General features: G+C 40.0%; 1 protein-coding gene across 2 annotated transcripts; it reads right to left on the minus strand.

Annotated features, from left to right (window-relative positions):
* Nucleotides 1-9767: 9767 nt before the first annotated feature.
* LOC129379084 (zinc finger protein OZF-like) lies at nt 9768-15295 on the minus strand. Of its 2 annotated transcripts, XM_055059672.1 has the most exons (3): nt 14960-15295; nt 12545-13090; nt 9768-10094 (listed from the first exon to the last, which is right to left on the minus strand). In XM_055059672.1, exons 1-3 carry the CDS (start codon nt 15126-15128, stop codon nt 10039-10041), a joined length of 771 nt encoding a protein of 256 aa, XP_054915647.1. In that variant the 5' UTR covers nt 15129-15295; the 3' UTR covers nt 9768-10038. The 2 variants fall into 2 exon arrangements, with proteins under 2 accessions (XP_054915647.1, XP_054915639.1); XM_055059664.1 differs by lacking the exon at nt 9768-10094 and having other exon boundaries at nt 11010-13090.
* Between the last annotated feature and the right edge of the window lie 148 nt (nt 15296-15443).

Raw genomic sequence — 15443 nt, forward strand, 5'->3', positions numbered from 1 at the left:
AGTCGGTGGCAGCAGGTTCTGGTTCTGATCCAGGCCCGGTTTGACCTGCTGGTTTTTCTTTCTGATTCATTCTGATGTTTTTTTTTCTGAACTTCCCGTTTTGTCGCTTCTGTTTTCCTGGAAAATTTCTCTGAACATCTGACCTTTGACCTCTGCTGACGCCGTCTGAGGTTCTGCTTTTGACCTTTCCAGTGACAGCAAACCGAGCCGCTTGGTTCCTCCGACCCGGTCCGTTTCACCAGAACCTCGGCCCTGAAGCGGCTCGACTCTCAGTGGATCTGAAGAAACGAATCAAAACTAAATTCTGACTATACAGAAATGTCAAGAAAACGTTCGGCCCGCAGCATGACTACTTTCTAAATTGTGTTTTTATTCGCCTGATGATGTCATATCCTTTTACTAATGTCAGGCTGGACAGGAAGTTGGCCAATGCCCCGCCCGACGCCGGCCCTTTAAAAGGAAGATGTGCAGCAACACTGAAACGTCCCGCAGCAACTGAAGGCACCGTGCTGGAAGATGCATTCAGGTAACTTTGAAATGTTCCATTTCAGTAACAGAACTTTATCCATCCTGAGGTGAACTGGACCCCACCAGAACCGGGCGCTGTCAGAGGCGTTGCCATGGTAACCGTTTGTGTCGTTTCCAGGGAGGATGTTCTGGCGGGAAGCGGTCCTGCTGGTTCTGGTTCTGGTTCTGCCCGTCTGCTCCGCTCTCCCAACAGAACCGAAGGTTTCTGCTGTGCTGAAAGGTTCTGACCCAAACCCACAAAAACAAACTGAATGTCAGATTCTGTCCAAATAGAACAGAATAGAATAGAATAGAATAGAATAGAATAGAATAGAATAAAATAGAATAGAATAGAATAAAATAGAATAGAATAGAATAGAATAGAATAGAATAGAATAGAATAGAATAGAATAGAATAGAATAGAACAGAATAGAATAGAATAGAATAGAATAGAATAGAACAGAATAGAATAGAATAGAATAGAATAGAATAGAACAGAACAGAATAGAATAGAATAGAATAGAACAGAATAGAATAGAATAGAACAGAATAGAACAGAACAGAATAGAACAGAATAGAATAGAATAGAATAGAATAGAATAGAACAGAATAGAATAGAATAGAATAGAATAGAACAGAATAGAATAGAATAGAATAGAATAGAATAGAACAGAATAGAATAGAATAGAATAGAATAGAATAGAACAGAACAGAATAGAATAGAATAGAATAGAACAGAACAGAACAGAATAGAATAGAATAGAATAGAATAGAATAGAATAGAATAGAATAGAATAGAACAGAACAGAATAGAATAGAATAGAACAGAATAGAATAGAATAGAACAGAACAGAATAGAACAGAATAGAATAGAATAGAATAGAATAGAACAGAATAGAATAGAATAGAATAGAATAGAATAGAACAAATAGAATAGAATAGAATATAGAATAGAATAGAATAGACAGAATAGAATAGAATAGAATAGAATAGAATAGAACAGAATAGAATAGAACAGAACAGAACAGAATAGAATAGAACAGAATAGAACAGAATAGAATAGAATAGAACAGAATAGAATAGAATAGAATAGAATAGAACAGAACAGAATAGAATAGAATAGAATAGAACAGAACAGAATAGAATAGAATAGAACATAAATAGAATAGAATAGAATAGAATAGAACAGAACAGAACAGAAACAGAATAGAATAGAACAGAATAGAACAGAACAGAATAGAATAGAATAGAACAGACAGAACAGAACAGAACAGAATAGAATAGAACAGAATAGAACAGAATAGAACAGAATAGAATAGAATAGAATAGAAACAGAAGAAAAGAATAGAATAGAATAGAATAGAAAGAACAGAACAGAACAGAACAGAAAGAATAGAATAGAACAGAATAGAACAGATAGAATAGAATAGAATAGAATAGAAGAACAGAACAGAACAGAATAGAACAGAACAGAATAGAATAGAATAGAATAGAATAGAAACAGAATAGAATAGAACAGAACAGAATAGAATAGAATAGAATAGAATAGAACAGAATAGAATAGAATAGAATAGAATAGAACAGAACAGAACAGAATAGAATAGAACAGAATAGAATAGAATAGAATAGAATAGAATAGAAGAACAGAACAGAACAGAATAGAACAGAATAGAATAGAATAGAACAGAACAGAATAGAACAGAACAGAACAGAATAGAATAGAACAGAATAGAACAGAATAGAATAGAATAGAATAGAATAGAACAGAACAGAACAGAATAGAATAGAACAGAATAGAATAGAATAGAACAGAATAGAATAGAACAGAACAGAACAGAATAGAATAGAACAGAATAGAATAGAACAGAATAGAACAGAATAGAATAGAATAGAATAGAATAGAATAGAACAGAACAGAACAGAATAGAATAGAATAGAACAGAATAGAACAGAACAGAATAGAATAGAATAGAATAGAATAGAATAGAACAGAACAGAACAGAATAGAACAGAATAGAATAGAATAGAATAGAATAGAACAGAACAGAATAGAATAGAATAGAATAGAATAGAATAGAACAGAACAGAACAGAATAGAACAGAATAGAATAGAATAGAACAGAATAGAACAGAATAGATAGAATAGAATAGAATAGAATAGAATAGAATAGAATAGAATAGAATAGAATAGAACAGAACAGAATAGAATAGAACAGAATAGAATAGAACAGAACAGAACAGAACAGAATAGAATAGAATAGAACAGAATAGAATAGAACAGAATAGAATAGAACAGAATAGAATAGAACAGAATAGAATAGAACAGAATAGAACAGAATAGAATAGAATAGAATAGAATAGAACAGAACAGAATAGAATAGAACAGAATAGAATAGAACAGAATAGAACAGAATAGAATAGAATAGAATAGAACAGAACAGAATAGAATAGAACAGAACAGAACAGAACAGAATAGAATAGAACAGAACAGAATAGAACAGAACAGAACGAACAGAACAGAACAGAACAGAATAGAACAGAACAGAACAGAACAGAACAGAACAGAACAGAACAAAATAAAATAAAATAAAATAGAATAGAATAGAATAGAATAGAATAGAATAGAACAGAACAGAATAGAATAGAACAGAATAGAACAGAACAATAGAACAGAATAGAACAGAACAGAACAGAAGAGAACAGAACAGAATATAGAACAGAACAGAACAGAACAGAACAGAACAAAATAAAATAAAATAAAATAGAATAGAATAGAATAGAATAGAATAGAATAGAACAGAATAGAATAGAATAGAATAGAACAGAATAGAACAGAACAGAACAGAGAACAGAACAGAACAGAACAGAACAGAACAGAATAGAATAGAACAGAATAGAATAGAACAGAATAGAATAGAACAGAATAGAATAGAACAGAATAGAATAGAACAGAATAGAACAGATAGAATAGAATAGAATAGAATAGAACAGAACAGAATAGAATAGAACAGAATAGAATAGAACAGAATAGAACAGAATAGAATAGAATAGAATAGAACAGAACAGAATAGAATAGAACAGAACAGAACAGAACAGAATAGAATAGAACAGAACAGAATAGAACAGAACAGAACAGAACAGAACAGAACAGAATAGAACAGAACAGAACAGAACAGAACAGAACAGACAAAATAAAATAAAATAAAATAGAATAGAATAGAATAGAATAGAATAGAATAGAACAGAACAGAATAGAATAGAACAGAATAGAACAGAACAGAACAGAACAGAATAGAACAGAACAGAACAGAACAGAACAGAACAGAACAGAGTATAGAACAGAACAGAACAGAACAGAACAGAACAAAATAAAATAAAATAAAATAGAATAGAATAGAATAGAATAGAATAGAATAGAATAGAATAGAATAGAATAGAATAGAACAGAATAGAACAGAAGAACAGAACAGAACAGAACAGAACAGAACAGAACAGAACACAACAGAACAGAACACAACAGAACAAAACAAAACAAAACAAAACAAAACAAAACAAAACAAAACAAAACAAAACAAAACAAAACAAAACAAAACAAAACAAAACAAAACAAAACAAAACAAAACAAAACAAAAAAACAGAACAGAACAGAACAGAACAGAACAGAACAGAACAGAACAGAACAGAACAGAACAGAACAGAACAAAATAAAATAAAATAGAATAGAATAGAATAGAATAGAATAGAATAGAACAGAACAGAATAGAATAGAATAGAACAGAACAGAACAGAACAGAACAGAATAGAACAGAACAGAACAGAACAGAACAGAACAGAACAGAACAAAATAAAATTAAAGCTGCAAGCAGCCTCGAACGGCCCTCGCAGCCAAGCGCCGCTCCGGCCTATTGCCACCGCGGGGTACGAGCAACCGCCGCCTCACGCCAGCCACCACAGAAGCTCTCACGCAGTTTTCAGCTCCTGCGCCCGCACCGCGGAAGCTGTTGCTCAGATTCCATCAACGCTGGCCAGGTGCTAACACAGAAGTTGTTGCGCAGTTTCCACGCCCGTCCACCAGGCGGTACGCACTGATGCGTTCGGAGGCGCTCCTTGACGATGCAAAAAATGTGGTGCAGATTCATTGGTTTAGCGAGGAAATATAGCTGGCGGATTAATGTAGGACGCGCAGTGGAGTCAAAATATATTTCAATGCTGTTGTTCTCTTTAGAGGTCAACAAAGGTCATACGTATCCAATTTTGCGCTAGTAGGATTATCCACGTGTCATTTACAGCCGATCATATGCACATGGCGAAGTACTACTGTTCGTCATTTTTCATCATTTTCAGCTGTGTTTCTAAAGAACTCTATTTCATTGTTGGAGTAATTCTTACTCAGAGTGGCGAATAACTGAAATGGTTTGTAAGAAGTAAGAAAACGCTACATTTACTGCATGATTTAATTCAACAAAAATTATATGAGACATTTCTATCCTTTTAGAAATTTCACGGCAACGCTCTCACAAAGTTTTCATGCCCATCTGCCCGTGGATCTGTTTGTCATTGGTGGAGGAACACTGACACCTACTGGCGAAATACTGATATTGTTCTTCATCCTGTTTATCTGCTGTTTCATTTGTGGAGCAATACTGACCCAAGCGGCGAATTACTGAAATGGTTTATAAACGCCAAAATGGGTCAAAATCTGAACTTCAATCTAAAATGGCCGACTTCCTCTGGGGTTTAGACCATGGGTCCAAGAGACTTTTTTGTAAGTCCTGACAAGGTACACATGTGTACAAAGTTTCGTAATTGTAGGTTAAAGCATGGCTTGGGGCTGATCATTTAAAGTTTTCTAGGGGGCGCTATAGAGAAATTAGGCTACGCCCTCCAAATATTCTGATGGATTCCTGTCGGGGAGTGCATGAAGATCCATCCTTGTGAGTTTGCAGCAGCTGGGCCTGAAAATGTGGAATTTAGAGCCAAACGTATGGCTATGGCGTTACAGGTCACTTCGCCATGCCACCACGCCCACCTGCTCCATCAAAGCTGGTCGGGGTTGGAATCCTCAATACACCAACATGTTTTCTGTGTCTGGGCACAGTTTCATGTTGATGAGGTCAAAGGGGTCAGATAGCGAAAGTTCACAGTAAAACATTACACTTCCTGTTCTCAGGGGGCGTGGCCAAAGTGATGTCATCATTCGACCATAGGGTATTGTAGGACACCCGATGATGATCTATCACAGAAACTTTGGTGCCTCTGTGAGTTTCTGTGTAGGAGATATAGCAGTTTATTTTTTTACGGCGAGTAGGTGAACTTTGACCCCTGCTAACCCCCCTTCAGCATACTCAAAAACTCACCGTTTTGATAACTTTAGATGGGACATGCCTTATGAACAGACTGACCGAGTTTGAAGCCGATCAATCGAAATCCCTAGGAGGAGTTCGATCAAATACGGAGGCTGTAAACGGCAAAAATGGCCTCAAAATTGGACCTTCAATCCAAAATGGCTGACTTCCTGTGATTCTTGCACTATGACATTAATTGTAAATTTTGAGCGTCCTGGGGAGCTCTACAAGTGTACCAAATTTCATGTCTCTAGGATAAAGTAAGTGAATAGCAAAGGGTCCTTAGAAAATTTCTAGGTGGCGCTATTGAGCCATTTCTTGTGGGATTTTTGTGATGACCTTAAAAATCAAAATTTTTAAACAGGCTTAAGGCCTCCGCCAAGTTTGGTGAGTTTTCCAATATGATAAGGCCCCAAAAAGCCCCCCAAAGAGGTGGGAAGAAAAATAATAATAATAATAATAATAATAATAATAAACAGTACAGAAACAATAGGCCTTCGCAGCGCTTAGCTGCTCGGGCCTAATAAAATAAAATAGAATAGAATAGAATAGAATAGAATAGAATAGAATAGAATAGAACAGAACAGAATAGAATAGAATAGAACAGAACAGAACAGAATAGAATAGAATAGAATAGAATAGAATAGAATAGAACAGAATAGAATAGAATAGAATAGAATAGAATAGAACAGAACAGAACAGAATAGAACAGAATAGAATAGAACAGAATAGAATAGAACAGAACAGAATAGAATAGAATAGAATAGAATAGAATAGAATAGAATAGAATAGAATAGAATAGAATAAAATAGAACAGAACAGAATAGAATAGAATAGAATAGAATAGAATAGAATAGAATAAAATAGAATAGAACAGAATAGAATAGAATAAAATAGAACAGAACAGAATAGAACAGAACAGAATAGAATAGAATAGAATAGAATAGAATAGAATAGCATTTATTGTCATTGAACAGGATTCAACAAAATTTCTATTGCAACTCCCGTGCAAAAAGTCAAAATATACAATATTAAATAAACAAACACACAATAATAATAATATATACAACTAAAATTAACTAAAGGCACTCAACCACACCAAAGAAGAAGCAACAGGTCCAATTATGGTAAAGTGCAGATAATGTGACAGTGCAAGTGCAGAACAATATGGCTGTGTGGGGGTTGGGGTGTGGGGGGGGGGGTGTATGTGAGGTTATGATATGTGTGGGAGGGGGCGGCAGGGAGTAATGGCTCTGACGGCTGTGGGGAAGAAACTGTTTCTCAGTCTGTTTGTTGTAGTCCGTATATTCCTGAACCGCTGGCCTGATGGCAGCGGCACAAACAGACTGTGGCCCGGGTGGCTGGAATCCATGGCTATGGATCCAGCTCTCTTCTTGACCCGGCCTATGTAAATAGAGTCCAGGTCCGGGAGGGGGCATCCCACAATGCCTTGTGCTGTTCTCACCACCCGTGTCAGTTGTTTCCTCTCCAGTGCTGTGCAGCCACCGTACCACACAGTCACGTTGAGGCAGAGGACGCTCTCGATTGTCGCCCTGTAAAAGTTCACGAGCAGCCGTGAGGAAAGTCCAGCCCGTCTCAGTTTCCTGAGGAAGAAGAGCCTTTGTTGTGCTTTCTTCACCAGGTGGGAGGTGTTTGTATTCCAGGAGAGGTCAGATGTGATGTGGAGGCCCAGGAACTTGATGCTGTCCACACGCTCCACCTCTTCTCCATCTATGAGAAGGGGAGTGTGACCCGTCCTCCTGGACCTTCTGTAGTCCACAATGACCTCCTTGGTCTTCCCTGTGTTCAGCACCAAGTTATTGGCTGAACACCACTGAGTGAGCTGCAGAATCTCCTCTCTGTAGTGGGTCTCGTTGTTGTCTGAAATGAGACCCACTACTGTTGTGTCGTCTGCGAACTTGACGACTGTGTTGGTGGGGTGGATGGCAACGCAGTCGTGTGTAAACAGGGTGAAGAGAGCTGGGCTGAGCACACAGCCCTGCGGTGTGCCTGTGTTGAGGACCAGTGGGGACGATGTTGAGCCACCTATATTCCAGATTCTGGAGAAAAAACACTTTTATTCTTCAGAGGATCTGAAATAAATTGGGAGAAAGTTATAAAGTGATTTATGGATGCATTCTGAGGTGAAACCAGGTTCTGATCCAGGTTCTGGTTCTGGAAACAGATTTCAGCTCCAAATCTTCTGTTTTATTTATTTGACTGAAATTTTTCTTTTCAGATATTTTAGGTTTTTTTGTGGGACAAAAATGTGAATAAAATGAAAGACTCAGTGTGAGGTGAGAGTGAGGCGGGTCCAGATGGTCCAGATGAAGGTTCTGGTGACCGTCGCCACGCAGGAAGCAGTTCCAGCAGATTTGGTTTCAGCAGTTTGTTTTATTCTGACTGAAAACCTTTTCTGTAAAGTGAAACTTCTTGAATGTTTTGTCCGTAAGTCGTGAAATGATTTTGTGACCCGACTGCAGGAAAGTCCAGGACGTTTATGAAGAGCTGTGGCTCGGTAACCTGCCGCTTCCTTCCTGCAGCACATGCAGCGCGGCGACCTGCAGGCCGACGACTACATGGCCTTCATGCTGCAGGACGTCCTGTACCTGCTGAACGTGACGGACATGTTGGGCCGGATGAGCCGCAGGCCGCTTCCCGACGACCTGAAGACCTTCATGCGGGATCGCTACCAGAACTACCAGAACTTCTCCGACTACATTCTGGACCGGTTCAAGCTCAAAGTGAGGAGGTTTTCCTCAGGGTGGAGAAACTTGGGCGGGTTCTGGTCCTGAACTTCTGTTTGCTGCTCTGCCAGGCGCCGCTGGACATCAGACCCATCCCGGCCATGGAGCGGTACCTGCTGGACTACAGAACCATCATGGACAAGGAGGAGCCCATCTTCTTCGCCGTGAGTCTGCTGCCCTGCTCCAGGCTGTGGATCTGGATCGCCAACAGCCTGGAGGAAAGCTACTGCAACGCCTACGTCGTCTGGAAGAAGGGCAACATGCACGGCGACCCGGAGAAGCACTACAAGGTTCTGCTCAACAAGAACCTGAAGACGCCGGCCCAGATTAAACGGGCCAACCAGATCTTCAGGCAGCAGATGCAGAACGAGCAAAACTTCTTCGCCGCTTCGCTGGTGGAGTAGAGCGAAGTCTGGTACCAGAACCGGAACCGGTTTCACTAGCAGAGTGAGTTCTCTGGTACCGGAACCGGTTCATCACAGTGGAGGTCCAGAAGATCCAGTTGGATCAGGACAAACAGCAGAGAAAGAATATTAAAGTAGCTCCAGCTGTTATGATATTTATCAATCTGAATAAATAAAGTTTCAAGAGTTTGTCATTTCCTGAGTATCAGAAACTCGGCAGAGTTTAAGTTGAAGCTCATGTTTCATCGTCATCGTGTCGCTTCAGGTGATGAAGATGAGATTCTATCAGAACACAGGAAACTGGAGACAAACTTATAATTATCTTGCAACCCAGAAAAGGAATTGGAACAAAGTTAGAGAAACTAGAGAAGCGACTCGTTATTTTAGATCAACATTCAGGATCATCAAACATCCAGTTGGATCAAGTCATGAATCCAGAGATTTTCTCTCACTGAACATGAGGAACCAATAAGTAGTTCTTGACTGTTTTCTCTTGCTTCTCTTTTGTTTGTATTTCCTTTAACTCATTTAACTCTGAGTAATAAAATTACTTTATAATAATATTTAATCAACTTGAATGTTTGTCAGTCTTTTGATTTGGTATTTTCTCCACATTTAGGATTTCTGATCAGAGTCTTTGATAAAGAAGAAATGAATGTTTGCAAACCGCTGATGGAAACATGGCTGCCAAATGCAACTAAATGCACTGGAAAAAAATCTAATCTGTGTGGAACAGATCAGCTTGAGACTCTGGTTGATTCTTGCAGGTTGGGGAACAAAATAAACCCAACACAAAGACACAAATTACTTTTCCGCAGAAAAGGGGAGAAGAGCCCGACGCGGAGAGAACCGCTGCCAAACGCTGAGGTCAACTCCGTCGGCTCTCAGTCCCCAACTAACTTTTATTATCATGTGAATAAAAAGAGGTTGGCTTGTCTCACTCAGACATGCAAACAATTGACCAATACTCTTTCCTCCAGGATGTTCTGGAAGTCTTCCGTTGATGTCCCATCGTCTCAGGATACAGATAAAGATCATTGTGGCTCGTAACACAGAAATGTGAGACATTTCCAACCCTCAAGAGAAAACCCTAAAAGACAGTTAAGAATAAACAATAAAGGAAAGAAAACAACACACAGAATAATATGAAAACATAACCATTCAAATAAAGGTAAATGAACTAAGATAATAATTTTCCTAACACTGGCAAAGAGCAAAATTCTTGTATTTCTGTGTCGTTTGCAAACGGAGAGAACAGCAACCACAGCACAGCAGCTGAACCTGCAATGAGTTCTGACTTGGAGCTGCAAGTCTCACCATATATAGGATTCTTTACCCAATGTGGTCACTCACTGACCCAGAGCCAGTTGAACAGGTTTACTGCCCAGTCATGGAGCCACAGGATGGACAGGACGCGTCTCTCCTTACTGAAAGGTCAGTTCATTATTTAGATGATAAACATCTCGTTCAAAATACGGGAGTTTTCAAAAATTAGGATGCTGATGGAACAATTTTCCATAAAAAACATTGTCAGACCTTATAGTACATTCTCTGAGCTTCTGACATTTAATGGAGAAATTTGTTCGGGTTTATTCCATCTTACTGTATTTACCTAAACTGTCTGTTAAACTCTGGCGCTTTGCTTTGGACTAATGTGGTGAGACATTAGTCCACTCATCAGTCTGCTGTAGAGAGGAAACCGATCTGACTGAGCAATACTAAGATGGTTAAATGAGTAAAATCCAGGAATTCAACTGAAAATGGTTTTACTGAGATCTGGATGTAACAGATTTGATTTATTAGCTACAGAGAAAACGAGGGTGAATAAATGGTAATAAATAATAAACAGTCTTTATTAAAAAGAATTGCTTCTACTGAACAATGAACAAGGTTTATTTAATGCATTTAAAATGATTTAATGCAAACTGTGTATAATAAAACATTAATAAAACATCCATCTTGCAGGATTAGAATGTATTTATAATGTGTGAGAAAACACCAAAAATAAGACAAACACTTTATTTCATAAAGAATTTGATCAAACTTCAGGATGCAACAGGCAGATTTTTTCAATTTATCAATTAAAATTGGTTCAGAAGCAGAAGTGTACCAAAACTAATTAAAAAGAACCTGAGTCCAACAGGCTTTTATTTTGAAACTGTTTCAAAGATGGCCGCCCTGTCAGCGACAATAGGCTAGAGCCGTGCATGACGCGTCTACTCTTCATTATGTCTGTGGCACAAACCCTAACCCATACAGAAAAAAGTAGATTTCATCAAAAAATAAAAGAATTTAAATTTGGAATCTGAATTACACATCAGGACTGACTGTGTGAACGTAGCCTGAGACATTGGGAGAAGTCAAATGTTGGGACATTACTCTGTCCAGTTTTCAGCAGTACTAATTCCTGTTGCTGATTTTGCAGTGACCTGCTGCAGGGAACCAGGAAAACCTAAATTGTAGTTTTAGCTCCACGTCTCCTACGAATCAAGTGGAATTCATATTCTTGCGAGCCGTCTCAATCACAGCGATTATTGTGATTATTGTATGAATGCGAAGGCATTCATACAATAAATTACTGTATGAACACACTAAAGATTGTGAGCTACATCGTAGCCATAAGCAGTCTGACAGAAGGGAGACTGCCATGCACAGGCACCACATGTTGGGCCCTCTGACCTATCGGTTAAAGCGCCTCACCTGTGTGAGTTTTCATGTGGGCAATTAAATAAAGGTTCTTGGTAAAACCCTTTCCACAGGTCTGACAGGAAAAGGGTTTCTCACCTGTGTGAGTTCTCATATGACGAGTTAATTGACATTTTACTGCAAAACGTTTTCCACATGTAAGACATGAATATGGTTTCTCCCCTGTGTGAATCCTCATGTGGAACTTCAGATTACCCTTTAAACTGCAACGTTTCCCACAGATCTGACAAGAGTAAGGCTTCTCTCCTGTGTGTGTTCTTATATGCTGAGTCAAACTGCTTTTCATGATGAAACGTAGTCCACAAGTCAAACAAGAAAAGGGCTTTTCACCAGTGTGAGTTCTTATATGTGTGAGCAAGGCACTTTTCTGATTGAAACTCTTTCCACAGGTTTGACACATGAACGGTTTCTCTCCTGTGTGTTTTCGTGAGTGAACTTTGAGACCTGGTTTCTGAGAGAAACTCTGTCCACAGATCTGACATGAGAAAGGCTTCTCCCCTGTGTGACTTCTCATATGACTAATCAAAGTACCTCTGGTACTAAAACTTTTCCCACAGGTCTTACAAGCATAAGGCTTCTCTCCTGTGTGAGTTCTCACATGAGTAGTTAACTGACTTCTGCTAGCAAAGGTCTTGTTACAAATTTCACATGAGAAGGGCTTCTCGCCGGTGTGCGTTCTCATGTGAAGAGTTAAATTCATCCTCTGAATGAAACTTTTCCCACAGGTCTGACAAGAGAAAGGCTTCTCACCACTATGAATCTTCATGTGGTTTTTTAAATGACTTTTAAGAATGAATTTTTTGCCGCAGGTGGGACATTTAAAAGGCTTCTCACCTGTGTGGGTTCTCATGTGTGCAATCAGATACTTCTGAGTGAAACTTTTTGCACAAATTTTGCAAGATGACAGATTATAATTGGTGTCACTTTTTCGGGGCCTTTTTAGTTTTGTTTTGCGACTTCCCTCATCTTGCTCAGACTCTTCTGTGCTGGAATCAGAATTGTCTTCATTGCTTTTCTTCTGATTCTGGTCCTCGGAATCAGCAGAGTTCTGGTCCGTGTTTGGTTCTGGTTCTCTCAGGTCGTCGTCATCAGAAACAGGACCCATAAAAGGTTTGAGGTTTCTGTTTGATTCTGGCTCTCTGGGCCGGTCCTGCTCAGGTACAGGACTCACCTTGAAGGTATCCGTCTCTTCTTTCAGAACTGGTTCAGCCAGAACCAGTTCTGCTAAGTGGTTCTGACTGACACAATGCTCATTGTGTTCCTCTTTAACCTGCACAGATTCTAGTTCCTCCTGATCCAAATGGACCTCCACCGCCGGGCTGCAGGGCTGCTGGACCATCTCAACCTCCTCCTCCTTGCAGTTGTAATGCTGCGGGACGCCTGCAAGCAAAACAAAGGAAACTGATCACTGTGGCTCAGAGCAACGCCACACTGTATCCAAGCCACACTGGAAGGTGACAACAGAAGCTTTCTGCGTTGGAGAGGACTGTTTGTTGGACCGCGGGTCCAGAACCAGCCGAGCCGACGTGACTCCGGCTGACAACCTCGGTAAGCAGCTGTGTGTTGCCACAAGGTTCATTTGTCAGATTTCACTCAAGTATTTGAGGAGAAAAAATAAACACTTTCACAGTGCGCCAATGTAAAGATGCAAAATAAATTTTTATTCCAGTTTTGTGTAATTCTTTTACAAGAACATTAGCTAACCTGAACAAAATCAAACTGAAACTCCGTGTGTCTCCGTCCACCTTGTCTGTTCTCTCCATCGCTGCAGCGCGGCACAACTCATTTGCATAAATTGCAAACTTTTCATAAAACTCTTATTCACAACGTTATGAAATTACCTGCATGCAATATAATAATCCAAAAGCATTAATTGAATTACTAAGTTTTGACAGTAACTGAATTTTTTCCTCACCTGAGCGCTCGGCTCCAAAACACTGCAAGCACACGTGTCAACTAAAACTAAGCTTTGGTTTTTATTGAGTGTTTCACTTGGTTAGAATCCCAACACGTCCCAAGAAAATGCCCACAGCATGACACCGCCACCATCACTACCACCAGCAGCAGCAGCTGCTGCTGCAGCAGCCAAGACAATCCATAAGAGGAGGAATGGATCCGAACATTGATGGCCATGTGACACTGATGCAGTGAAGGATTGTGGGTTTTTTAACTGAAGCAGAGAAATAATGTTAGATTCAGGAAATCACTGATGGTAAGCAAAGGCTACAAATATGAACAATGATTCTCACAGGTGTTCAAATACTGATTAGCAGCAGTAACACACAAATGAATCATTTAAACATCGGATATTGTGATTTATAGACTTTTTAGGTGGACACGGCGAAAACAGATTTCTACAAAATTATGAAACATGAAATAAGTGATTTCACAAACATTCTGGTCCGGACCCACTGCATCGATGACCTCAGACTAACGATGACCTCAGACTAACGATGACCTCAGACTAAGGATGACCTCAGACTAACGATGACCTCAGACTAACGATGACCTCAGACTAACGATGACCTCAGACTAAGGATGACCTCAGACTAACGATGACCTCAGACTAACGATGACCTCAGACTAACGATGACCTCAGACTAACGATGACCTCAGACTATCGATGACCTCAGACTAACGATGACCTCAGACTAACGATGACCTCAGACTAACGATGACCTCAGACTAACGATGACCTCAGACTAACGATGACCTCAGACTATCGATGACCTCAGACAGGCAGAAACAGAAAGCCAAGAGCCAATTCTGGGATTTTAAAGACTAAAATGAAAAAATAAGAAAGTAACAAGAACAAACTTATGCCACTAATACTGTCGGCATGTTATCTATTTTATGTTAGAATCAAGTGCTTCCAATGAACATAGTTTTGTTTTCTTGGTGTCTAAATCTCAGCAGATAGAAAATAATATTAGAACAAAGCTGATGTAGAAACAAGAGGTCTCACTGCGACAGAAACTCTGGGTCTGTGCTCCAGTATCAGGAAGTATGAAGCTAAAGCTCTGGGTGGATTTGATTTGTGAGGCGGCGGTTTTTCCCGCGGCTTCATTTTAACGGGCCGTTTACCGGAAATAGTTTTACATCTTTTATTTTCTCTCCACACCGCCTGCTGTCTGGCCGGCAGGAGGCGCTGTACGAATCACGCCTCGATAAATTTACCTCCAGGCCGGTACCGAACCTGCTCACTGTGGACTGACCCGGTTCTGCTCGGTTCGGACCCAGCGGACCTACCTGCGGGGTTCTGCTCGGTTCGGGTCCAGCTGAGGTCCAGCAGCCTCCGCTGCCGGTCGATCTCCTCCTCGTACCGGACGATGGTTTTTTCCAGCTGGGTGAAGATTTCTTCAGCAGCAGCAGTTAGTCTCTCTCTGATAAACTCCCTCAGAGGCTCAACGGAACACATTGTTGCTGCGCAGAACCGCAACAGAACCCGGACACGGCACAGCTAACGAGGCTAACGTAGCTAGCTCCTTTGTTTTCCTCCACCGGAAGTCCGGCCGCCAGTTTCCGGTGTGACGCCTGACTTTAGGCGGGGCTGTTTTACCAAACGGAGTGAAGAAACGTCTCAGAAAAGCAGCCAAATAAATATTTGGGTATTGTTCGTGTTTGAAACCCATTTCCCGCAGAGACTTTGTGCTCATGTTTGAAACATGAATTCATGGCCCGTTCAGGCTCCACGTCCCTCCAGGATGGAGGTTCAGGTTCATCACCTGCCTTT

The sequence above is a fragment of the Poeciliopsis prolifica genome, unplaced genomic scaffold (genome assembly GCF_027474105.1).
Source record: "Poeciliopsis prolifica strain line A6 unplaced genomic scaffold, Auburn_PproV2 SCAFFOLD002, whole genome shotgun sequence".
Classification (NCBI taxonomy): domain Eukaryota; kingdom Metazoa; phylum Chordata; class Actinopteri; order Cyprinodontiformes; family Poeciliidae; genus Poeciliopsis; species Poeciliopsis prolifica.

What these genes read in the sequence shown, in the direction of transcription:
- LOC129379084 (XM_055059664.1), bottom strand. Translation starts at nt 15,128, where the DNA reads ATGTGTTCCGTTGAGCCTCTGAGGGAGTTTATCAGAGAGAGACTAACT. An exon ending in AACCGAGCAGAACCCCGCAG is followed by an intron (nt 13,091 to 14,959) that starts GTAGGTCCGCTG and finishes TTTTGCTTGCAG; the next exon opens with GCGTCCCGCAGCATTACAAC.